The sequence below is a fragment of the Hibiscus syriacus genome, unplaced genomic scaffold, assembly GCF_006381635.1.
Source record: "Hibiscus syriacus cultivar Baekdansim isolate YM2019G1 unplaced genomic scaffold, ASM638163v2 tig00002880_pilon, whole genome shotgun sequence".
In the NCBI taxonomy this organism is placed as follows: Eukaryota; Viridiplantae; Streptophyta; class Magnoliopsida; order Malvales; family Malvaceae; genus Hibiscus; species Hibiscus syriacus.
The window spans coordinates 464,185-489,661 of NW_024061952.1; the positions used below are offsets into that span (position 1 = coordinate 464,185).

Genomic DNA, 25,477 nt, shown 5'->3' on the forward strand with positions numbered 1-25,477 from the left:
TTACTTTTAACTGGGATCAACGACATTTATTACAGTGTTTAACGAACTCGTCACGTTGGGTAACTAGTTCATCCAAATAATACTTTTTTATTCGAACTTATCAACTCGAGATGACGAGTTCCAATAAAATATATATTTTTTAATTTTTCTCACATCAAGTGTAAAAATTTGAAAAAAAAAATTTGTTGATTCTCGATCTCCCTAATTTTTTTCTGGCCTGCCGTATTGGTCCAAACAAGCCCATTTTCGGAGCACATGTTACCCATGTTTTTCATGCAATGGTCTAAAAAAATAGTAGGTCGTTTCCCTTGTTCAATGTCGTATTGAACTCTATCCGCTCATGTGATTGTGCCCACGGACCATCCTGTTTCACCCTTTATTTTCTTTTCTTTTCTTCAAACTATAAGAAACAAATAGCATTTTTATCAATTAATAAATATTTAATCAATGCAATACAATTACGTATCAAGCGACATCGGTAGTAAAAGAATTGTTATTATTCTTTGAGTTATTGAGTTCGAAAATCATAAATGCAAGAAATACGAGTGTTCAATGCCAAAATAGTTTAGAATTATCTATATTATTCCCATAAATTTCAAGTTCGATCACCAGAGACGTCATGATATTTAAACGTTAATTATCAAAAAATTAAGAATTTTTAAAACGTATATAATCACTCGTAAGCACCCTATATTAAAAATGTAATTGTGATTTATTCTCTTTAGTCGTTCGTGTTGCATATTAATATAATTTATTTTTTGAACACAAAAGGACAACAAATTTTAGTATTATATATTTAGGGTAAAGACGAGTATGCAGAACTTAAACCTCGATCATAACGTTAGACTGTAATAATTTTTCCCATCACAATATGTATAACACCCACCGAACAATAATCTTTATATGATCTTCACATCACATCATAAATCAACAAAATACAAAATTTATATTAAATGGTACAATAACTTTAGGTTTGAAAATTTATAACTAATTTTCTTTGAATTTAAATATTTTTGTAAGTACGGAATATAGTAACAAAGAACATACTTTTAGAGATAAAAGTTTATTTAAATTTTAAAATATAATTATAATTTTAAATATATTTCGTAAGACGTTAATGGAAAAACAAAATCCAAGTTTATCGAAGGTTATACACACCCTTTAATTTCTTTGCAATTTGGTGATTAACTTGCATTACTCAAAAAAGGGCAGAAAACGTGTTTTCAGAAAGCACCCACTTGGAAATAGCTTTCATGATTCTTGGGTGGTAGGTATTTATCAAATATGTAAAAAGATAATAATAATAATAATAATATTAAGTGTAAATTATAAATTTAATCACTCAACTTTCTTCTCACTTTTATTTCATCATTAAAATCTATTTTTTTTAATATATTCGTTAAACTTTTGTTTTGCTCCAATTTTAATCCCTTGAACATTAAATTAGAAATGAAAAGACGTGTGTTGACATGGATTGTTTTAAGCTAACATGACATTCATGTATCATCTATTTCATTTTCCTTTTTTTTTATCTTCTTTCTCCAATGAAAAAAAGTTTTATAGTTTTATCTTTATGTTACGATATCATTGAAATCATCATTCTTTCATGTCTTCGATGACCACTCAAAATACTTACAAACTATCCTCATCGTCTCCTAACACTATCACTTTAGATTTTTTCAAAATCGCTTTAAAACTTGTAGAACTCAACACAAACTCAAGACTCCACAAACCCTAAATCATTCTATTATACAATATTTACCATATGATCAGTGTGGAAACAAGTTATATAACACACTTTCACCTTCTCTACCTCCCCACCATTAAGAATTGGAAGAAGATGTTTCATCTAAGAAATCAAAGGGAATCTAAAATCATGAGTTTTATCACAAAAATCGAAGAAAATTTTAGGGTCATTTCATAATTCAAAGATAAATGTTCGGTCATATTGTCGTTAAGTATTTAGTGGTGGAGTGACTAAAATAGGAGCAAATCAAAAGTTTAATGAATAAATTAAAATTTTTAAATTTTAGTGACCACGATAGGAGTAAAAAGAAACTTGAGTGATGAAATTTGTACTTTACCCTAATAATTATAATACTAATAACATAATAATAATAATAAAATGAGAATAAAGAAGATGTTTACTGGGACAATTATGATTTAATCCCTCATGTTATTCATCTTTTCCACACAAAGGGATTTACAAGGCTACCAAAATGAAAAATGGCATAAATTTAAAAACTTTGCGATAAAACTAATCAAAAGGGCCTCCTTTAAGTCACCCTATATGATCAGTATACTTATTCTAAAACCACAAGGAAAACGAGATGATCCCATCCATTCCCTTATTTCCCACCTGTTTAATTATATTCCTCATCTTTATACGACTCCAATCCCCGCTTCCCAACACCAGCGGAAGACGGCGAAGAAGGAGAAGAATGGCCCAAGCTCGCTGCTGCCACGGTCAAGCATCCCTCACTCCACGATCTCCTTATCGGGTAAGACACCTTCTTGCTCTTGGGAAACGCACCGGAACAAGTCCCAGACAACGACTTGTCGTGTAGCGCACAACGACAATTCCGGTGATACGGCCGCCGCTCGATGCTGAGGTCGCAGCCGGAGATGCACCCCTCGTAGAGCAGCGACTGGAGAAATCCATCAGCCATCTTTCTTTAAATTCAGCACATCCACAATCACAGCATCGAGGCTGGCATAGGCAACGCACTCTTATTTATAGGAAGTGGTTATGGTAGCTATAAAGACAGAGGGGCTAAAAACTTTGTTGTTGGGGGCTGCGGTTGATGCGGCCATGGCGTGGGCCAATGGCCTTGCAAGAGCCGTTTCTTGAGAGTCGGTCCATGAACTTGGTATTGGCATATTACAACACTGTTTAATTGTTTGTCGTGAGCAAAGGAATTAGGAGAGAAAATTGGAGACAAGAAACCATCTTCTCTACGTTGTCTTAAAGAAAACATTTGGACTGTAGGCTAACGATTTATCGACCAAAATTTTGTAAGAGGTTGGATGAGAAATTTAGAGGATAAACTAACCAATTTAATTTAGATTGTTAGCTTGGAGTGGGGACATGATTTTTGGTGGTGTTTAAAAATATATAATTTGATTGATTTAACTTGACCTATAAATCAAATTAAAAATATTGGATATTTATAATGAAAATATTTGATTTTTTGGTCGGGTATCCGTTCCATTATTTTTCTCGTCTTTTTAGATCGAGTCCGGGTCATAAAAATTTGCTTAACCAAGTATCTGATTTCTTATTTTTATTTTATTTTTATTCTTTATTAGATCTTTTATTTATAATTCTAAGATTATTTCACTTTAACATTCTAAATTTATAATTTCTTAAATTATGTAAACATAACATTTTAAATTTTTTATTTCTTAAATTATTTCACATTAACATTCTAAATTATTTTTTAAAATATTTATTTAACTTTAAAAAACATATTAAATTTAATTATATGTCTTTGTTTAATTTTAAATAAAAATTTTCTTTTAATTATGTAATCTGATTTTTAAACTTTATGTGTGGATTATACACTATCGACCTTTAAATTTTAAATTTTAGAATTTTTTATATAATTTTTTAAAAGTAATATAATTTAAATACAAAAATATGAATCAGATACATGTAATCCAAAAGTACAAGTATCCGGGTTTTACGGGTACCCGACTTACGGGTACCCAGACGTAACGAGCCAGGACATAAGTCGATATTTTGGAACCCGAAAATTTTGGGTACACGGAAATAAAAGTACTCAATTTTGAACACCCTAGTTAGAAATAAAATTTATTGAGTGACTTCAAAAATTAAAAAAAAATATTATTTAGGATTTCGATTTGAGAAACTACGTCCATAAATATGTGTGCATTTTTAATAATTATAAAATATTTTAAATAAATATTATTTAATATTCATATAACTCAACAAAATATCAATATATGTCAAGAGATCATTTGTGTAGTTTATCTTATTTATAAAATATAATTTTATTATCTATTAATTATATTATTAAAATATGAAAAATTGGTTAATTGAATAATAAAACTACATTTTTATAATATAATTATTAAAATGTAATTTTACTAATAAAAACTATAAATGAATTTATCCTAAAATAATTTATGCTTTTGGGTTTAGGATATCAAATATAATTCCTAAGCTGAAAAAAATGTGGCGTAGCATACCCAGTTAGTTACCTGTCCCTTGGGAAAGGGAAAGACAAAGACCGAACCCAATTAGCATATCCGGTTCACTCACTCGATGAGACCGATTTACGTGTAGCTTCCTCTGTACGATGTTACAAGTGAATAACAATGCCCCGACTCAATCACATCCGGCCACGTAATTAGAAGTGTACAAAAAATTTGAATATCTAATTTTACGTAAAAAAAATATTCGAAATTGAATTTGGAAAAAATAGATTTTTTTAAAATCAGATCGGATATTTTAAAACTGGATAGTATAACCGGTTTGAAAAAAAATTGGACGACCGATTTTTTTATCGGATTAAAAACTGGTTTTTTATCCGAAAAAAATCCTGTATGAGATTTAAAACTAGCCATTAATATAACTGGTTTGGAAAAAAATTGGACGATTGATTTTTTTACAGGATTAAAAATCGGTTTTTTAAAAAAACTGATTTTTTTTAAACCAAAATCGGTTACACCATCCGACCCTCCAAACCGATTAGGATCTGAACCGATTTTTTAACTAGTGAAAAAATCAAATCAATTTTTATCCGGATCGAATTTAAATCCGACTTTGTGCACCCTGCACGTAATCCCCATGGACACATCGGGTTGACCCGGAATAAATGAACCTCCGTCAACGGTTCAGATTGATCCTGTAACATTGAACAGAGAGAATAAAACCGAAGGTCTTCGATTTCCTCCGAATACAAAGCTTTGATTCGGTTAATCGCCTCAAGCGGGCACAGCCATGGCAGGAGGTGGAAATAAGAGAAGATCAAATAACAACAAGAATAAGAATAACGGCAGCAATAGCAACAGCCAAAACAAATCGAAGAGTGGCGGTGGAAAATCTAGAGCCGACGCCAAATCCTCGTCTACTAGAATCAGGAACTCTCTTTTTGTGGAGGGTGGTCTTTTATCCGATTGGCAGTTGGATTCTCGAGGTTCCCTTTTCATACATTTTCTTCAAAATCTATCCTTTTTTTTACTCTCCTGTATGATTCCTGAGAAAATGTAAAAAAAAAAGAGAGATAAAAATCAAACACGACTTTCCTCTTTCTTTATTAGGAATTCTTTTATTAAACATGAGAGTTAAATGGGTTGTTTTCTTTTTCAATTATTTTAAAGTTCTTCATGGATTAGTTTGGTATTGTAGGAGTGAAAAGGGGTTGCTTTTGGGATTTTGAGGAAATAATAGAGATGTCAAATGATTTTTGTCTTAATAAGTTAATTCCTTTGAAGGGAAAAATATTTTTCTTATGGGGCGTTGAATTGCAGGAAGGAATGGAAACGGGAATCGAAATTCTGGGTTGAATTCTGATAGGGCAAAGGCTTCTACTTCAAAAAATGGATCAGCAACGAAGTATGGTGGAAGTGTTATACGGTATGAGTACCCTTCTCTCGATCTGCAAGTAAGTTCCTTTGAACACAGAAAGATGGTTGCTTTTATAAGATCGAGTCTAGCTAAATTTTTCTTCCATCTATAATAAGCTAAGGGGAATTAGAGTTAGATAAGAATTAAGAGAACTAGAATGAGCTATTTGAATGTATTTAAAACTGATTCTGGTTTCACTTTGGGTTTTTGGTACTGAATTGGTTTTGTCTATGTTTTTATTGCAATTTTAGTAGGAAGTAATTCTAAAAACTTCTCTGAACAAGCCCTACTTTCCGATTATGCGCTTGATTTCTTTTTTCTTTTTCACTGAAGATGTAGGGGAACATAGTCTGTTTTTTAGTTCTGATTTGTTATTATACTTGGGAGTTGGAAGGGACAATAATCTCGATATTTGACGATTATTTTTCTCTGCGCCGCGCTTCGTATAATGATGGTAAATGATGAAGCCTCCTACTTTGCCTAGTTGGTTTGTTCCTCATAACTTCCATATCCTTCTAAGAATAACCTGCATCAGCACATCACTATAGAAAAGAAGCTGAAAGGTAATGATGAAGTCATATATATCGAGTAGAATGTAGTGATAGATTTTATGTGAATTTCTTGCAGGATACAGAATCAGGTGTTCTATCCCACAAGGGAGATAATACAAAGGACGAGTCACATCCTATGGTTTTTCTTTCTAAGAAGAGCCAAATCGTTGCTTACATGGACCAAACCACACCTTCAAAGCCCAGTCATGTAAATTATACTTATGCGTATGGTTCAGATTTTGTACTAGGTGGTAGTTCTCACAAAGGGTTAGGTTTTGATGATGAGTCCGAGGCAACCCCTAGTGGAATTGAGTCATGTGCAAAGCAAATGGAAGAAAAAGAAGGGGCATGTTCTAATTTATCATCCTCTGACAAGGAAATTGATGATGCTTGTGATATTAATAAGAAGGTAGATGATGAGGTGGCTGAAGAATTGATTTTTGACGAATCATCCCCCAAGAAAAATTCAGGGTTTTTGTCAATTGGAGGTGTAAAGTTATATACTCAAGATATGTCTGATGAAGAAACTGGCGAGGACTATGATGGAGACTCACTGGGTGATGAAAGCTCTTGGAGTACTGATCAAGAGGAGCAAGATGGAGTATATGAGACTGATGCCTCTGGAGTTTCTTCAGATGATTCAGATATTGATGAAGAGGTTGCAGAAGATTATTTAGAAGGAATTGGTGGTGAGGGTAGTATTCTGGATACCAAGTGGTTGGTAGATCAGGCTTTGGATGAATCCGATGATGATAGTTCTCCTAATACTCCTTTTAATGAGACATTAGAGAAGCTGGGTGGGATTGCTCTACAAGATGCATCTAGGGAATATGGCATGCAGAAGCATAAACCGAGAAATAAATACTCTGGAGGTGCTAAAGATGTTTGGTCGCCAGCTTTGGATGATGTTATGCTGGTAAAGGATCCAAGAACCCTATCTGGTAAAAAGAAGCATGCTGCCAAGTTGCCACGGTCTTGGCCTTTACAGGAACAAAAGAGCAAGAATTCCCGAAAATTTCCTGGTAATGTGACTGTAGAATGATTTTCTTTAGGTGTTTCTTTTTTAGATTTTGACTGGAAAGCTGGATGTGGTTGGAATTGTGTAGAACTTCAATGGAAGGAAAAATAAGGAAAACAATAAAATTGACTAGACAGAAATCTAAAGATATTTTCCCCCCTGTTTTTTCTGCATGTGCTAAATTTTATAGTTTGGGTCTGCAAAAGAGAGAGTCTTACACCATTGTCATATTTATTATTTGTTTTCTCATTTGCGTTTAAGTCTATACAAACCCTCAATTTTTTAATGAGCTAAAAGAAGCTTTAGTTGTCTTATAAAATTTTAATATGATGATTTCTGGTTGCTTGGATGTGCTAGGATTCTTATTGTGAGTTGTGACATGAACAGATAAGCTGGTCCACCTATGTTAGTAAGCTACCTCACGTTCAGTCACTTCCCTGTATGTAGATATTTGCTTAAGATGTTCTGAAGAAAACCATAATCAGCTAAACCATTACTTGTGGTCTAAATGAAATCAAAATCAATTAAAACCCTAACAATCTGTTCGCATTTCAACTGGAAGGCCTCAGGTTCAAACCTTGAGAATAAACTATACTATATTTCAAGGTCACCATCACAGTTTCCTCTGTTAAACTTTCTCGACTTAGATTAGTATCTCTATATGCGTCCTTATTTCTTGGTGAACCAACTTTTGGAAATTCCCAATATGTTGATGCCTATTTGAAAATAACTTTTCTTTGTAGTTATGATTTTGGTTTTACATTAGTAGACCTGAACGCAGATCATGTTATATGTTCTTATAACATGCTCACTGTTCAGGGGAGAAGAAGAAACATCGCAAGGAAATGATTGCTGTGAAGCGCCGTGAAAGAATGCTTCATCGGGGTGTTGATATTCAGCAAATTAATTCGGTAAAATGAAAAACATTTCAAGAGATTTAACATATTGTTTCCTTTTATTGCATTTGTGGTGATTATTGATGTCATTTGTTTTCTCATAATACCCTGCCCATCATGCTTTATTTTCAACATTCTCTAGCCTAATTATCATGTTTTATTTTAAGCACAATTTCGTAAGTTTTAGTATTTTTCCCCCATAGCGTTGTTTTAAAATTGAGATTTTCTGTTTAAAAAGTTTAGTTGGGATGTACTGCATTTTCCCAACATATGCTCCTTTTCAAAGATTTTGATAAAGTCATTAACTGCTCCATGTTTTGATGGATTGTAGAAATTAGAGCAGATTGTTTTGGATCAGGTTGATATGTTTGCTTTTCAGCCAATGCATCCTCGGGATTGTTCACAGGTATGGCGCTATGGCTAACCTTTTATAGTTAGGGATTGATTTTTCATGATCCATCTCCTTTCCCCCTCATCTTTGCTCAATGATTTTTAATTCTATCTCATGGACATGGAACATTTGCTGCCACGAGACAATGTGATGCAACTATCATTTTAATAATTTAAGTTAGTGGAATTGAATGGCTTGTTTGGTCATTATAATTGTTCCTTGTCTGAATTTGGCACCCTTTTTCTTGAAGAACAACTTCAACACTTGGAATACTTTCGACAATTCCATATTTCAACCTAGCCCAAAATAGGATATTAGATTAACCTTAAGTTTGGAAAGCTAGTATGTTCAATCAAAAGTAAGGCCTAGCATAGGATATTTCATCAGCAGTGTTAAAGAAGATGACTTGTGGGATGAAAAATGTTAGTTGGCTGTTGAACTCGTGCATTTAAAAGGGAAACATGCCTGATCATACTGGAACACAAGTATGAAAGAATCCTGCTTTTAAATTCAATGGGGAGCTCTGACATAAATCAGCCTCAAAGAAAGGCTTTAATCTTATTTTTAACCATTCTGCCCAGTTTGCTGCTATTGGAGTATATTTGATGAACTTTAGTTCACTGTAGGTAAGAAGATTAGCTGCAATTTACCATTTGTCTAGCGTATGTCAGGGTTCTGGAAAGAAAAGGTAAATAGTCTTTTTCCTACTGCATGAATGGGGTCTGATGTTTAAACCTGATGTCATTTCCATTTACAGGTTTGTGACATTAACACGCACACAATACACTTCCATGCCATCTTCCAGCGACAAACTTCGCCTGGAAAAGGTACCAAACTCCTTTTAACTACATTCTTAAGGTTATGCACTGCAAGTTATATTTTATTTTTATTATGTACAGGTACGTATAATTTTTTGTGAGCCCTCTCTAGAGTTTGAGTATGTAATTGGATAGCTTATTGGTGAAAAGTAGCAGACCTATAACTCCCTTTTTTTTCTGGATTGCAGGTAATTGGAGCCGGTGATGAGGATGCTGACTTTGCTGTTAATGAAGGGTTTGATATGAAGGCATCGGATGCAGCAGGCAGAACAAGAGCAAAGAAGACTGCTAGAGGAAGTGGCTCTAATAAAGCCAGTTCAAGTAAATTCGGTGGATCAAGTGAGAAAAAAATAAATGGGAAAAAGGTCTCATATTCTAGTCAACCTGTCTCATTTGTATCTAGTGGCATCATGATATCGGAAACTGATGAGGTCAGAACTACGGATCCTGAGGGTACATCAGAAAGTTATGAAGAAAAGGGTATTGTCAGATCAGCTCAAATTGGCGCCTTTGAGGTACATACAAAGGGTTTTGGATCCAAAATGATGGCTAAAATGGGATTTGTTGAAGGTGGAGGATTGGGAAAAGATGGTCAAGGCATGGCACAGCCCATTGAAGTCGTACAGCGGCCTAAATCCCTTGGCTTGGGTGTGAATTTCACCACCACAAGCAGTGACTCGGAGAGAGTACATCATTATAAATCCGGTGGAGCTTCTGTAACCCGTATCAAAAGTTTTGGCGACTCATCGAGGGGTCAGCATAATAACTCTTTCGGATCTTTTGAAAAGTATACAAAAGGTTTTGGATCGAAGATGATGGCCAAGATGGGTTTTGTCGAAGGTATGGGGTTGGGCAAGGATTCGCAAGGTATCATCAATCCTTTGGTACCTACCAGGCTCCCAAAATCACGAGGATTGGGTGCTAATCACTAGAACTGTCTAGTTCAGTGCATGTGTAGTTCCTTTCTGTTTAGCATATAATAACATTAAGCTCACTTTTTTAACGTATGCTCAAATGATATTTACAAGTAATAACAGTTGCATTCGTTTCGGATCCTCTCCGGTTTATCATTTCCTTGATTGCTAGTTCTACCGATCCTATATTCTAGCTTTAACTTGGATAACCAGTTGCGTGGAGCTTGACTTAATGGATAAAGGGCCTTCTACAGTCTGCACACAAGCACGGAGCCATCTTTCACCATCTTCTCGTTTTCTTCCTTGCTCAGCCGCCCATTGTCGTTGCTGATAGTGATTTTGCTTTTAACACCGGCCGTTTCATCCTCGGAGCCGGCGGTCATGTTTAGTATACCATCCACACCTATATCAAAGGTAACACTTATTTGGGGTACCCCTCTCTGTGCTGGTGGGATACCAGAGCAAGTTAGTATCCCTGGTTTGGTTTGAGCTCGCTCTCCTTCGTAAACTTGAATCAATACACCGGGTTGATTATCGAAATATGTCGAGAAAAATTGTTCTTTCTTCATCAAAATCGTGTTGTTTCTTTGGATGGATAAAACTTTTCTTCCTTAAATTCTACTAATTCCACCGTCTTCATGGCTCGTCAATTAAAGAATTTGAAGATTTTTCATTAAAAAGTTTAGTACACTTAAATTGAAATTTCATTAGTGTAGTAAAAGATATTTCCAGTTAAAAATGTTTTAAATGAACCAATTTATGTTGGAATAAAGCTTGGGTCTTTTGACAGAATTCTTATGATACAAAATCTACTGATTTCAACTATGTGATGTCCTTTTTTGGATGTTTAACATTTTTGGAGTTTATTTTGTTTGCATTAGATGAATAATTTCATCTGAATGTTAACACGCTGCATACTGACATGTTATTGCTTTCCAAAATCTCAAGTTTTCAATTGTTTTACTGTTGTAGACTGGAGACTCACGATTTGAGGGTCGTGAACTAGTGTGGTACACTAGGGACCAGCTTCTTGGGCTTAGGGAGGTAAATTTATGAACTTGTGCATGGCAATATACTTCATCTGTGCATCAGAGAACTATTTGTAGCATTTTACTTCCATGAATCAACTAGAAAATAACAATTATGCTATTTGTTTGCATCAAGGGAAGTTGTTCAACGTTTTAAGTATCTGGTTTCACTTATATTAAGTTGATCAAGCAATTAAGTTTCTCATTGTTCTTAATCAATCACTATATTATTTCAACAAAACGTGTTATAATTTTTAAAAGCTTACGAAAAATGCATTAAGTTAATCATATCTTTCTCTTTTCATCAATGATTTTATCCTATTTATCATGTAGAACAATGACATATTTTTCGAATAATCTAAATGGTTATAAAATAGTATCTATTAAAAAAAATTCTTAGTAATTGACAATATACACATTCTACATGTGTAGTTATTCGAATCTAAGATTTTTAAAGATAATTCTACTTTCTTTTATAAATGAAATCATTCCGTAAATCCTAAAAGCGAACACCTTTGAAGGTATAATTTACATAAACATATTTATCTTACATATGATCAATAAAAATATATCATTTTAATAAGTAATTATTGAAGGGTGCATAATCTTTATCCATTGTCTTGTAATTGAGGAATATATGAACGGGTAAAATATACTGGAATTTGGTTCCAGAATTGGGATTATTTATCAGCTTTTCTTTTTCGGCAGGATTCCATTAAGACCTGGAATGTGTTCAACTCTGATGCCGTGTTACATCTGCCCAGTTGATTGCAGCTAACCCATTCCTACCTGTGGTGAAGGCACTCCTTTTTCCTGGAGACACTGCAAATGACCTTGTCAAGAGCCTCATGGTAAATTTCTAATTTTTTTGAGGGTGCATTATGTATAAAGGGTTTTTTTTAAGGATCGTAAAAGAATATGGCTCCTATGATCCACCATTGAAGCTGGCTAACCTGTTAAACGTCTATAACTTGAACATCGGAAGCCTCTGTAGTACGTGACAACCAGTGCTTAGAGGTTCTTATCCTTCTACCTTTTTGTTTCAGTTGCATTTTCTGTTTTAGTATAAAGAACTCGTCTACTCTGTTATCCGTAGGTATTGTAGGGAAACATATACATAGTCTGTCTTACGTTTCCATACATAAATTATTTGAAAAAACAAACCTTGGTCCACCCAGTTTAATGGGAAAAGGAAAACAACCAAGTCCGCGGAGTGCAATATTGTGTCATTATCAGAGGCTAGATTAATGAAAAGTATACCATGTTCAGCGAGCATGTAACACTTCTGATATCTTCTTCCAATCAGAATCGACGTCTGCACTGTGCATAAATTCATGCGTTGAATTGTTCCCAGAACCTATCCAGTGGACGACCACCGACCGCCACGGAGCCAGCCACTTCCCATGTACTCTCCATCTTCAGTGATTGGAGTTTCTGCACACAGTCGTCCATATTTGTGTCCTTTAGCCCTTTGATGTCAAAGATGCTATTGTCGTCATCTCATCTCCTTTATCCGGTTCTTGTACAGATTCTTGTGGGAAGCTGCTTCTGCATGGAGCTGCACTTGTTGGCCTTCTAAAATCTGGAAGAATGAGAATGTTTGGAACACGGCTAATAATCTGGGGTCTAGTTCCATGTACAATCACATTTGTGATATTCATTATAGTTCTCGTACGGCTCTGTTTCATTTTTTTGTGCTCATAGATTCATAGAATAAGTGATATGCATAGTTAGGAATAACAGCGGATCAGATATTTATAATCATCATTCGAGTTTGAATTTGTTTAATTGGTTTAAAATATAAATTTGTTTATTATCTGCTTATTAATTTATGATTTTGAATGTTCTTTAAGACTAACCCCTGAAATTGAAAAAGCAGGATTATGTATGAGAATCAAGCTTTACAATCAAGAAAATTGCTAATAAGCTAATTTCTCCACCCACCTGTGTACTCTTCGGAAAAAATCACTATAGGACACTCCACTTCATGGTTCCCCCTTATCTCCCTCCATACAGCAGCCCAAACCACAAATTTGAACTCTTCCTCTCCTGCAAGAGTCCACTGTCTTCCATTATGAACACTCTAAAAATCACCACCACAGATATCCCAGAAAATTTCAGCCTCTTGGGCTTCACTTCTACTTTGTAGTACTCTTTAGGACCAACAATCTCAGCCTCGTACTCTGCGGATCCGGTGTCTACTGTCTTCAGCTTCCTGGTTATTACAACCGGCTTGTCCCAATGCCAAACCCTTTCTGCCTCGACTGCAATTGAGGATAATTCAGTTCCCAGGTACCATCTCTCGAGCAGTGGGATTTAGATCCTGTAATGATTTCTAATTGTTTGTTTATGTAGCTTAATGAACATAAGAAGTTAACGTAGTCTTGGTGTTCCAAATCAAAGACCAAACCAGGGACCATTGCTTTGATAGGTAGCATTTTCCCTGCTCCGATATCGAACGGTGTTGTGGCATTGCCTGTGGACTCATCGGGGATCGGAGACGTAGCTGAAAAGGGCTTATGTCCATGGTAAAATTGTTTACGGGTAATCGAGATTGTCATTAAGGCTGATTTTATCTCGTTAAAACCCCAATCTCGGTGTTTTGATTTGATCAAGGCTGCATCACCTGATACATGTGGGCATGCCATTGATGTTCCGGACATGATGTTAAATTTGATTGGCGATGATCCGATGGAATACCAAATGGCCCTATTGTATTCGCCCATGCTCCTAAAATATCTACCCCAGGTGCTAAAATGTCTGGTTTTAGAATTCCGGGTACAAGAGAATTAGGACATCTTGAAGAAAATGAGGCAACGATTGGTGCTGGCCCTGCATGCTTTGGTATTGTTCTTTGTGATGATAATTTAGCCTTTGGGGTTTGTTTATTAGATGAGTTATAGTCCTCGATTTGCTTGGCTGCTTCGACCCCAGCGGTAATAGTCAGGATAATGTGGGGCTCCGAGACAATTCCGCTTGGGTCGAATATGCCATGGGAGATTATCATGGCAACTGCCCCATTTCTCTTAAACACAGCCCCAAGTGACAATCTGTTCACATGTCCTTGTGTCATGCAGAACACAATTTTGCCTCGAAAACTTGAACTTGGAGGAAGAATTGAATTGACCAACGAAGTGTAGCGGGAAATGCTTGCGCACAAAGTCATCATTCAGCATCAAGGTGATGGATGTACCGAGAACCGATATGTTGTTGTCGAGATGTATTTTTTCCAGGAAATCACAGTTGATTGTCCTGGCACCTACCGTAGTGATCCAAGGTGGTTCATTCGCCACACTTGCCAATGTCGGGCCGTCATTTCCGGCCGAAGCGGATACAAAAATACCGTTAGAAAATGCTCGGAAGGACACAATGGACAGTAAATCAAGATAGAAAGGCAAACGAGATGAGCCGAGTGAAAGTGATATGATGTGGACACCATCACTTATTGCAGTTTCGAAGGCCTTACAAATATCGGATAACAGACACCCCGAACTCCAACACACCTTGTAAACAGCAATTCTTGCTGTCGGGGAAATGCCACGGGCCAAACCAACTGAAAAACCGAAAAAACCAGACCCCGGCACAGGAGACCCTGCCACAATGGATGCCACATGCGTGCCATGTCCATCAGAGTCTCTAGCGGATTGAAACTCGGATGTTTGGGCCAAAATTCCAGTGTTGACAAACCAGATGATCGAGTCGGATCCCAATGTGTTTGTAACGTAAGGATTTGTGGATTGCAGACCAAGAAACGACGGTGAACGAGTCGTGTGGAGATGTACGACTCTGTCGGGGTACAGGGAGAGAAGTCAGAGAACCCCAGGAAGTTCCCGGATGGTTTTAGCTTGGTTAGGTGTCAAAGTTGCAGAAAAACCATGAATTGGAGAATCATGCACATGAATGATAGCAGAAGAAGAAGAAGAGGGTGAAAAAGAAGAAACCATCGAGTCGTACCAAAGTTCATGATGCTTGAAAGGTGATGGTTTTAAGAGGGGATCCACAATAACTATGAAGGTCATGTTGAAGAATTAGAACTAATTATCAATGAAAAGAAGATGAAGATATAAACCAGATGAAACATGGTTTTTTTAATACTTTTATTGAATAATTAGTTAAGATGATGAGAGTTTTATAGAACTGGAAACAAGGAACGTGGATGGAAGCAGCAAGGCCGCATGAAGCGGTGGATCAACTGGTGGCGTATTTTTCTGGGGAGTTGGTTTTCGGCAGAGTGGACCCATGATTGCAGGGCTGCAATGAAAGGGAGATATGAACTACCGAAAAAAAGTTTCGTGGAACCATCGACTTACAAGTACCTGTGTAAGTATTAACGTTAACTTGATTTCGGTTTACTTATCGTCCACATATTGCCTGCTACACCTGCAATTTAGCTCTCTTAATTCAAACCAACCAATGTCGGTGAAGCTAAGAGCTGCAGGAAAGTTCTCGACTTTAGAGATCAATCGTCGTAGTTGTTTCTTTTATAGGAAGTGTCGTGCTGTGTTCCTAGGGCTGCTGATCTTATCCATTCCTATGCTTTGCTTCCCTGTCCCCACTGGCCTCGCTCAGTCCTATTTATGAATAAAGGTGTAACATGATAGTAATGACAAGAAGTGTTGGGTTTATTTGATTCTTAGTTTAAATTAAATATCTCTTTATTATGCATAACATCAAATTTATTTTCTTTAATCTGAAATAATAAGGATTAAAATTTATTCAATGCACTCATACACTGTTTAAAATAAGAAATAATAAAGATAAATATTTGAGTAAAAAACCCACTTTGGTGACTCTAAAAAAATACTTTAGTTCTTGTCAATTTCAAAAGTAAATACATATAATTAAACATATCATTAATATTTTCTTTAATTTTATGTATTTTATTGATAAAATAAATTTAATTCTCAATTTTCACTTAATATGTAAATTATATGTTGATTTTATTAAAATCAATATCAGTGACATCATATATAAATGTTAAAAACTAAATTTATTATTCTGTAAATTTAAATAATATAAAATTGATGATAATCATAAATTTTATGATTAATTATATTTAATTTCACACTTTAGAAGCTAAAAGAGACTAACTGCTCATCTTTCTTTCAGAGGGACCAATTTGCCCAATGTCAAATTTGAAAGGGAGCTAAGAGGTCTTTTAACCAATAAACAATCAATAGTTCAATACCCAAGTAGAGCGGATTAGGAATTACTAGGCCCAAGTAGAAATTGGTCTGCTGTATTTCCCGCTCGGATTTTGAATGCCCGCCCTTGTCCTCCTCTGCCTACGTATCGCTGCCAAACCCTCGATTTTAGTAGGTGAATCCGTGAAACCAATTTTCAACAAAAGTCTCAAATTCTTGGAGGTCAAAGAAAACGAAAAGAAGAAATGCAGAGACTAAGTTGTATTAGGGTTTCAAAGCATGAATTCTCCTAAGCTTTCTAAGTCCCCAATTCGCTCTTCTTCTGCTTCAGCATCTACTTCTTCTTCTCCAGTTCAAGTAATTTTTTTTTTCGTTTTTCCTTTTTAGAAAAAAAAATAATGGACGGTACTTATAATTTCGTATATTTTTAGATCTTTTAAATTTCTATTTTACACCCTCTGTTGGTTTTTGTTTTTTCATGCAACTTCGCTTCTTGGTCTAAGTTTCAGATTTGTGTTTGGAGAGATTTGTAAGGTCGAGGCACTTGGTTGAATGTGAGGTTTAAGTGTGAAATTTTAATTCTGTTGGTAGAGTTTTGACTTGTGGTGGGTTGGACTAGAATTCCACTAATTTACTGGGTATTGGTTTGTTTTTTAAAGATGTATTGGGAGGTTTAACTCAATGAATTGAGGAAAACTAAAATTTTACAAGGATTTGATTGTTCTTCAATTGGATGATGTTTTGCATTTGAAGATGATCTATAATTGTCTTTATTGATGTTTTTCTGTCACTGGAGTTGTCTGAAAGAAGTTTCTTTGATGAGAAAATGCTGCTTGAATGTTTGGCGTTTTGTGGTTCTAGGTTTTGCACAAGGTGATGATGTTGTGCTTTGTTTAGTTTCGGGTTCATTATCTGTGTAGTTAATGTTAGTTTTGTTTATCTTCTTCATTGTAAGACATTGACATGGATGGATAACAACTTAGGACTTGATTTTATTCGACTTTCCATTAATTTGCAGTCAATTTCAGAACTGATTTTTGTTTAGGTTCCACTACTTTGCAATCGTACTTTCCCTTCCCTTTCTCTCTGAGTTATTCTGTGATAATTGCATAGCCTTTAGGAAGGGATGAATGTCATTTCCCTTTATCATGATCTGTTAGACTTCCTACTTTTCATTTTGCACTTTGATTTCAGGAGTCTCCTTTTTCCAATTACATCAGCAGTTTGTCTCCTATAAAGCATGACAAGGCACCACATGTAGTACAAGGGTTTCTTGGACTCAATTCTCCCCCTCTTGTGTTTACATCTCCACGTATAAATACACTTGGAAGGTTTGTCTACCTTTGAATTTTGGCTTTATCATTTTCAATTTAGAGTGCTTCTTGTTTGAGCTCTGATTGCATGAGACCTTATTTCCAGGCCTCAGTCATCCAGTGTGGAAGTATCTCAAAATGGTGAAGGGGACAAGAAAAGAACTCATGAATCCTGCATTTTAGAAAGATCTCTTACTGAATTTCAAGATGGATTGGTCATTGATATTAAGAAGGAAGATGATAACAAGGACAATGTGCCAGTCCAACCCAGTAGTTCCTCTGGATGTATTGATGAATACTTGGCTGACCCCGTGGAAGCAGACTGCGTGAACTCTGCGTATGCGGTCAATTCAAATTTGAAACAATCTAATAATGTGCTTCAATCTTCAGTTAACGGTTTAGCTGAGTCAAAGAATATTAAAATTGGAAACAAAACTAATGTGGGGAGTGAGGTTGATGCAGCTCAATTATTGTCTGGGCTGAGTGAAGAAAACATTGATAGAAAGTTAAACTCTGATGACAAATCATTGAAGATTGAAAACGAGCAAGGTGCTGCTCAAGGGTTATCTGATGAATTCCAAAAGTTTGAGTCCGATACATTTGATCTTTTGTCCAAGGAAAAAGAGTACAAAAACTTGATTCCTCAGGTAATAGTTGTTTCCATCTTCAACCATCCAATTGGATAGGTGATAGAATATGCATATCTCAGTCTTTTTTTTCCTTTCTTTTTGGCAGAAATTAGTAGAGGATCATGGTGATGGATGCAATGGTTTCCTTCAACAGCTGCCTGGATCTTTACGGGGGGTTCAGTTGTATGAAGATTTTACTGAAAATGTTGGTGGGAATGTGAGTGTTCCAGTTCATAGCATGACACATGATCTTGAGGTATAAAAAGATTTTAAGTAGATGTGATATAGAGATATAAAAAATAGATTACTGGATTCATATTGCTCTGTGAACCTTTTTCCCTTTTCCTCTTTGGTCATTAAATGCTGCTAGATTTTCCTTCTGCTATAGAATAATTTAAACAGTCAATGTAGGCTAATGAACTCCAACGCGGCATGAGTAGGCGTTGCCTTCAATTTGGAGAAGCTCAACCACAAGCTAGAGCAAACTGCAGCATTTCTACAAATTTGGCAGATAATCTTATCTCTTCAACATCATTTGCTACAACTTCTGAAACTGAGGGTTTGAGCTCATCTCATCTTGCTTCAAGTGTTGCACCTAGAACAAGTCAACTTGTTAACTTGTCCCAATTAGCAATAAACTTGATTCCTCAGTGTTATGGCGAAAAGTCATCCTTAACTGTTCCCAAACCATCAGGTATTGGCTTACACCTAAACAGCATTGTTAATGCTATACCGATGGCTCAAGGTGGAAGTGCAAGCATGGAATTGGCACAGGCTATAAAATCAACATGTCAGTCAACTGAAAACATGGGCAGCTGCTCAGATGAATTTGAGAAAGCATCAGATCCTCCTCAAGATGGAACACTAGAAGTGACTGTTTGTACAATTGCAGATTCTGCTGTATCAGAATCACTCAGTGCCATGGAATCAATCGAGTGTAACATGACTCTGAATACAAAGAGGAAAGTTAGCTCAGAGGATGGAAATAGTGATGAAGTGTTTGACCAACAAAGCCCCAAAAAGAAAAGGCAAGTTTTTCCAATACTTCTGGTTGATTCACAGTTATAACTTTCTCTTAATAATTAGGTCCATTAATAGTTTAAGTTTCTATAGGAAGAAATTATCAAACAACACAGATGGTGAGGGTTGCAAGCGTTGCAATTGCAAAAGGACCAAATGCTTGAAACTGTTAGTGAATTCTGTTTTACTCGAAGTCCTGTTATATGTGTAGCATAGCTCTATTGGTACAACATATGCTAATTTTCTCCTTTTCAGCTATTGTGATTGTTTTGCTGCTGGAATCTATTGTTCTGAACCTTGTTCCTGCCAAGGTTGCCTCAACAGACCTGAATATGAAGATACAGTTCTTGAAACACGTAATCAAATTGAATCACGTAATCCACTAGCATTTGCTCCCAAGATTGTACAACCATTCACTGAGTTTCCTTTAAGCAACAGGGTATAATACAATTCCTGAATCCCGAAGCCTTTTGATTTATTTTTCTTTTCCCTGATAGTCATTTTCAGTCATTTTTCCCTTCATAGGAAGATGGAAACCGGAAGACACCATCCTCAGCAAGACACAAACGAGGGTGCAACTGCAAAAGGTCAATGTGTCTGAAAAAATATTGTGAATGCTACCAGGTCTGGAATTACATTGCCGCCCGAATCATCTTTATGTTTTCTATGTAATCACTTTTAGTATATTGTTGTTGGACTCATGAATCTTCTTTTTATATTGAAAAAGGCTAATGTTGGTTGCTCTATTGGATGTCGATGTGAGGGCTGTAAAAATGTCTATGGCAAGAAGGAAGGTTAGTTTCAAGAAATATCATTATGGATTGTCTTTCTGTGTATTCTAGTCATAATCTACAATACTAGACATTAAAGAAATATGCTCTCCTTCCAACATCATTTTAGGGTTCATTTTTGGCTGAAATTAGTATTTTGGTAAGTAAGAATTGAGAATCACTATACTCCTTAATCCTTATTCTAAATTTCCAGACTACTGTGTGACTGAAGAAATGATCAACAGAAGTGGAGGAGGATTGGAAAGAAGAGTGACTGCTAAACCTAAGGATGTATTGCATTCTGAGTTGTTTGATCCACACCATCTTACACCTTTGACACCTTCATTCCAGTGCTCAGAGTAAGATTTACAATTATGGTGTCCTAGTTTCATTTAAGAAAAATTTAAACAATACCTATTCAACTTCTTTATTGCTTATAACTTACATTTCTATTCAGCCATGGAAAGAAAGCATCCATATCCAAACTTCTTTCAAGGAGATGCCTTCCTTCCCCCGAGTCTGATCTTACCATCTTATCTTATGCAAAATCTCCAAGATCTCCTAGAACTTCTGATAGCAATGACATGCTTCTGGAAACAAGTAAAGGAAAATTGGATATTGAATCTTACTGTGAGGGAATTGGCTATAATAATGTCGTTGTGCTTGCTGATGAATTCCATCACACTCCACTGCCCAATCATCCCTCAAACGTTATAGGTTCATCATTGTCTAAAGCAAGGGAATTGACAAACCTTTCACGGTTCCAATTGGAACCTAGAAGTGGTTCTCTTTCTTCAGGAGGTTCCCTTCTTTGGCACAGTTCACCTATTACACCAATGTCTCCTTTAGATGAGAACAAAAACCTTCAGGGGCTTGACTCTGCTGATGGTGGCCTTTTTGACATTTTGGAGGATGATATGCCAGAGATCTTGAAAGACACTTCTATGCCCGTTAAGCCTGTGAAAGCAGGTTCCCCTAATGGCAAGCGAGTCTCACCTCCTCACAATTTGCACCAGCTTGGATCAAGCTCTTCAGGACCACTAAGAAGTGGCCGCAAGTTCATACTAAAAGCTGTGCCTTCTTTCCCACCTCTCACTCCTTGCACTGATTCAAAAGGCAGCGGTACTCAGAGTAAAAACGATTTGCAAGAAAATAGGAGCAAATGTTGATTATGGAACCTGCACTTTCAAGTAAGTTGTTCCATTTTGTTGGCCGTTTATCATGTGAATGTTGTAACCAAAAACCGAATTATTCTACTTTTTGCTACATTATAGTACATTAGGTATTCCTATGTTGGATTGTACTTGGGATTCAAAGATCGGTGGTTACCTTGCTCTTAAAAACTTAGACCTTTAAGGTTTTGCATGTGGTTTTAATTTACTTACATAGCATTCTGCTATTTATATGCATGATTTGGTACTATCCGAAATGCAGGCATTAAAACGGCCACACGAGTAGTGGACATATTTCCAGAAATATTTCTGCCCCCTGATCTGTATTTTCCGTTTTTTTCTCTATTTATTCCATTTACTTGTCAGTCTTATGGTTTTTCATTTGGGATTTGATTAGAGGAAGGAGTCACCAAACATGCTGCCGCTCAACCAAAGCCCACTTTTCTTGCTTTTTGTCAGATATAAAAGCTAATGTTGAATAACGCTTCATTTTTATTATGATTTTCTCCATTGGTAGATTACTTGTCATAATTGTCACAACTTTGCCTAGATATCAAGGCAGTTAAAAGTCCCCGGCGTAACAGATACAAGTTTGAAACACATTATAGCACAGATAGAACGAAGCTCAAGATCTCTTGATAAAAACTATAAAGCTACGACTGTATGCAGGCTCCTGCATCTTGCCCCTTTAGTACCTAAGCCGTGACACAATAGAATGGGCAAGGACGCAGGATGCCTCACTGCCTGGATCGATCTTAATCTGCAACAATGAATTTCAAAGGAGGCATATTTAAGTCTTTTATCAAGTAAAAACGGTTCAGCAGTTAGGGTAATCGATAAGCACGTTGCATCTATCTATCTATATATAGAAGCTAAACACAACAATGAAGTTGAAAATTGATGGTTCACACTCTTGGTTATGCAAATTCTTGATCCATGCATGTCCCAAGAGCTGTTGATTGCCCAAAACAAATAGTTTCACTTGGCATCAAAGTGGCCACATGCCATTTCTTCATCAGATATTATTTTATATAATCATTAAAAGTTCGATGTTAAAATAATTATATATTGAAACTTCAAGTATCAACATTAATAAAAAAAAATAGAAATTGAATGCAAAATAATAATTTAAACACTTACATTATAAAAAAACATCTAAAAATATAATTTAAACTTAAAAAATACATAAACCATGTTCTTTTATATATTTATGTAAATTATTACTCTATCATTATAGATTTAAACTCTGTCATTATCTTAATTAAAAATAATAAATAATAAATTTATTTTGATAAAAAATACTAAAAGTTTAAATATTTGAAATAAAAAGTTGAAATAATAATCAACTAATTTTCACATTTATTATGGTAAAAATACATAATTAAACAAGTAATAAAATCACACTAGTATACTACATAACTTCATATTAGTATTATATACTCTTATTTTGTTGGATTAATATATAACCTAATTTAGCTCACATGAAAACCCTTGTTTTTTTTATAAAAAAAACATTCTTAGTATGACAAATGTCCAATATATATGTGTATATCATAGACCATATCCGACATTGCTTCATCAACAAGGTTGACTTGATCATGGTTGACGGATACTCAAAAGTTTCACATCGTCGACGACAGGGCCACATAGGGAAGAAAAGTCATCACTTCTCATAGTGTAAAACGTGCTGAGGAACATGATTCTTGTCCTGTTGGAAACAGCCTTGAACGTCAATGCAGCTCGCTTAAATCCACCAGTGCCCTTGGACGCGTACGGGACTTTGAGCGTAGCCTGACCGGCGAATGCCTCGACGACCAGAGAACCTGCGCAAGAGTTGTTAGCGTCTCCCACCGAGAACGACATCCTGTATGTTTTGCCGACGATGGTTCTTGTTATTTGAGCGATGGCGCTCTCTTTCCCGCCGACTAGCTCCACGGCTCTTCGGCCTTGAGGCACGAAAAAATGGGCGGAATCGATGTACTTGACGGCCTTGAGGGACTCGACTGCCCAACTGGGGAGAGGCGAGTGATCGTCCTCGATGTTGGGTGGGATTAGGACACCCCATGGAGTGTTGGGGAATATATATGGACCTTCTTCAAAACCAGCATTTTTCAGTATGTTCTCTGCGCCAATAAGAAATTTAAAATTTTAATTCTTTGTGTTATGAATTAATCGATCAATAAATCAAATATCAATGATTATAAAAAGGAAACTCACTGTTAGTAGGCTTAGGAGGATATAAAGCCTTGATAGCAACCGCGTCGATGAGTGGTCCGCACGCCGGATCCTCCTCGACGCCCGGATTGTGAATAATCAACGTGATCACGTCGGATTCTGTTTTGAACGCCCATGCATAGTTGTCCCAACCGCTGCTGGTGTACACCGTCTGGATCGGCAGCACGCCTGAATCGGGTGCCACCGTGACGTTCAACCGCTCCTCTTGAGCGCAAGTGCGAGCGGCACTGAACGTGATGGAATAATACATCCCCTTGATCACCTTTATCTTCTGCTTGATCGATGCCTCGTTCCCCAGCCGGACCGCATAGGCTCCCTCGGGCACCACCAGCAACATGTCGCCCTGCTTTTGCCCCGACTTTATGTACTCGACGAAGCCCTCATTTTCCCAGCTCGGTATGGCGTAACGCCCCACCACGACGGTGCCCTTCATGCTCGAGGCATTGGGAGCTAGCTCGAAGTTACCATTTTCTAACAGCCCTGAAATTCAATAAGGCCACACATCATCAAAATCCAATTATGACTTCATGTTTACATTAATTATAAAACGTCTTAGATAAATTAATAGATGTCCGAAAATAGAAACTGATCGGCAAACTTTGGCATATTTACTAAAAATAGTAAGCTAATAGGGTAACAAGCTATACTATTTACTGCTCTCCACAGTTGAACTGCGTAGTAGTGTGGTTCTCCACCACTTCAATTTATCACGACCGTCCAATAGGTTAATTAAGCAAGGCGTCGCTTTTTTTTAAAAGATAATAATCATATTAATTTCCATTATATTTTAAATTTAAAATAAAAATAAAACTTCTAAATACTAATTTAACAATATATTGTAGTTCGGATAAACAAGAATTTTATATTAAGAAATAATTTATAAAATCTTAAAAAATAAAAATATATTATCAATAATAAATATAAAAAATTCAATTACATAATAATTTAAATTTTTTTAGAGGATTATATTTCCACTAAAGTACTAATCCCTTCATTATATCCTTAATATAATAACTAATATATAATAATTAAACATTTTTTATATTAATAGTATTTTTATAATCAAAGGAGCATAATAAAAGATATCTGTTGTAGGGATATATTATTGAAACCTAGGTTTTATGACTAGGTTTAAACTTTATTAACAACTAATCATGCGACTCGATGCCAAACAAAAATCCTAAGTTCCAATCAGAGATGGATCGGGAGAGCGGATGAAATAATCATCCTGAAAATTTAAAATTATTACATATTTTAAATTATTTTATATATTTTTATTGAAAAATCTATTTTTATTCATCTGGAACTTTGTAAATTTATATTAATCTCCCTAAGTTTAAATTTACCCCTTAACATAAAATTCTACGTACGTCCCCATATCTCTGAATCAGATAATCGGTTAAGAGAAAATAGTTTTTCAATATATAAAAAGTTAAAAAAAAAGAGATTATGTATGAATATACATACAAACATGCATGCAAACATGTATGTATACAAAGTTCTTACCGTCCGCCACCGTACCGGCGGTTGCAGAAAGTGCGATACGGTGGATGGCGCATAGGAGCACCGACAACAAAACGACCCCTCGCATTCCTACAAACTCTAGTGTCTAATCTCCAATAAGAGAAATAAAATACAAGAAACAGGTAAACAGGTATGATATTGTTTAGGGGGAAAGGACTTATATGCATGCTCAACCATCAAATAGCCCTCGGGTTTTAGAATATTTACCAAGTTGACATTTATAATTGTTTCTTTCTTTTGGCTAAAGTATATCACGAGTCATTAAACTATGTTATAATGATTGTCTTGATCATTAAAGTTTCGCAAGTTATAAAACAATAATTATTTTTAAGCAATTATTAAATAATTATTAAATTTCTTAAACTGATATAAAATAATCATTAAATTTATAAATATTTACAACCTATTATAATATTAAAGAACATAGAAAATAGGTGTAATAAAAAATATAATATTTTTGG

General features: G+C 35.6%; 3 protein-coding genes and 1 pseudogene across 4 annotated transcripts; 2 read left to right on the plus strand and 2 right to left on the minus strand.

The window, feature by feature from the left end:
* Positions 1-4,902: 4,902 nt before the first annotated feature.
* LOC120161822 lies at positions 4,903-10,202 on the plus strand. Its single transcript, XM_039172034.1, has 8 exons — positions 4,903-5,162; positions 5,497-5,630; positions 6,221-7,166; positions 7,982-8,073; positions 8,390-8,464; positions 9,076-9,137; positions 9,207-9,276; positions 9,456-10,202. The coding sequence occupies exons 1-8, from the start codon at positions 4,967-4,969 to the stop codon at positions 10,197-10,199; spliced, it is 2,319 nt and encodes a 772-aa protein (XP_039027965.1). The 5' UTR covers positions 4,903-4,966; the 3' UTR covers positions 10,200-10,202.
* Positions 10,203-13,136: 2,934 nt separating this feature from the next.
* LOC120161143 lies at positions 13,137-15,290 on the minus strand (annotated as a pseudogene).
* A 1,238-nt stretch (positions 15,291-16,528) lies between these two features.
* Positions 16,529-21,467, plus strand: LOC120161833 (CRC domain-containing protein TSO1-like). 2 transcript variants are annotated; one of them, XM_039172049.1, is made up of 11 exons: positions 16,529-16,710; positions 17,548-17,684; positions 17,773-18,313; positions 18,402-18,551; positions 18,707-19,327; positions 19,413-19,483; positions 19,571-19,754; positions 19,841-19,939; positions 20,043-20,109; positions 20,300-20,444; positions 20,543-21,467. In XM_039172049.1, the coding sequence occupies exons 1-11, from the start codon at positions 16,633-16,635 to the stop codon at positions 21,252-21,254; spliced, it is 2,805 nt and encodes a 934-aa protein (XP_039027980.1). In that variant the 5' UTR covers positions 16,529-16,632; the 3' UTR covers positions 21,255-21,467. The 2 variants fall into 2 exon arrangements, with proteins under 2 accessions (XP_039027980.1, XP_039027974.1); XM_039172043.1 differs by having other exon boundaries at positions 18,707-19,323; positions 19,409-19,483; positions 20,543-21,465.
* A 1,199-nt stretch (positions 21,468-22,666) lies between these two features.
* LOC120161849 lies at positions 22,667-25,133 on the minus strand. Its single transcript, XM_039172060.1, has 3 exons — positions 24,999-25,133; positions 23,475-23,972; positions 22,667-23,380 (listed from the first exon to the last, which is right to left on the minus strand). Exons 1-3 carry the CDS (start codon positions 25,081-25,083, stop codon positions 22,854-22,856), a joined length of 1,110 nt encoding a protein of 369 aa, XP_039027991.1. The 5' UTR covers positions 25,084-25,133; the 3' UTR covers positions 22,667-22,853.
* Positions 25,134-25,477: the final 344 nt, after the last annotated feature.

Excerpts from the sequence above, each read along its gene's own strand:
- LOC120161849 (XM_039172060.1), bottom strand. The coding sequence starts at position 25,083 with ATGCGAGGGGTCGTTTTGTTGTCGGTGCTCCTATGCGCCATCCACCGT. Across the intron at positions 23,973-24,998 it reads CGCCGGTACGGTGGCGGACG|GGCTGTTAGAAAATGGTAAC; the intron begins GTAAGAACTTTG and ends ATTGAATTTCAG. Across the intron at positions 23,381-23,474 it reads TCCTCCTAAGCCTACTAACA|AGAACATACTGAAAAATGCT; the intron begins GTGAGTTTCCTT and ends TTATTGGCGCAG.
- LOC120161833 (XM_039172049.1), top strand. The coding sequence starts at position 16,633 with ATGAATTCTCCTAAGCTTTCTAAGTCCCCAATTCGCTCTTCTTCTGCT. Across the intron at positions 17,685-17,772 it reads CGTATAAATACACTTGGAAG|GCCTCAGTCATCCAGTGTGG; the intron begins GTTTGTCTACCT and ends CCTTATTTCCAG. Across the intron at positions 19,484-19,570 it reads AGGACCAAATGCTTGAAACT|CTATTGTGATTGTTTTGCTG; the intron begins GTTAGTGAATTC and ends TCTCCTTTTCAG.
- LOC120161822 (XM_039172034.1), top strand. The coding sequence starts at position 4,967 with ATGGCAGGAGGTGGAAATAAGAGAAGATCAAATAACAACAAGAATAAG. Across the intron at positions 8,074-8,389 it reads ATATTCAGCAAATTAATTCG|AAATTAGAGCAGATTGTTTT; the intron begins GTAAAATGAAAA and ends GATGGATTGTAG. Across the intron at positions 9,138-9,206 it reads CAGGGTTCTGGAAAGAAAAG|GTTTGTGACATTAACACGCA; the intron begins GTAAATAGTCTT and ends TTCCATTTACAG.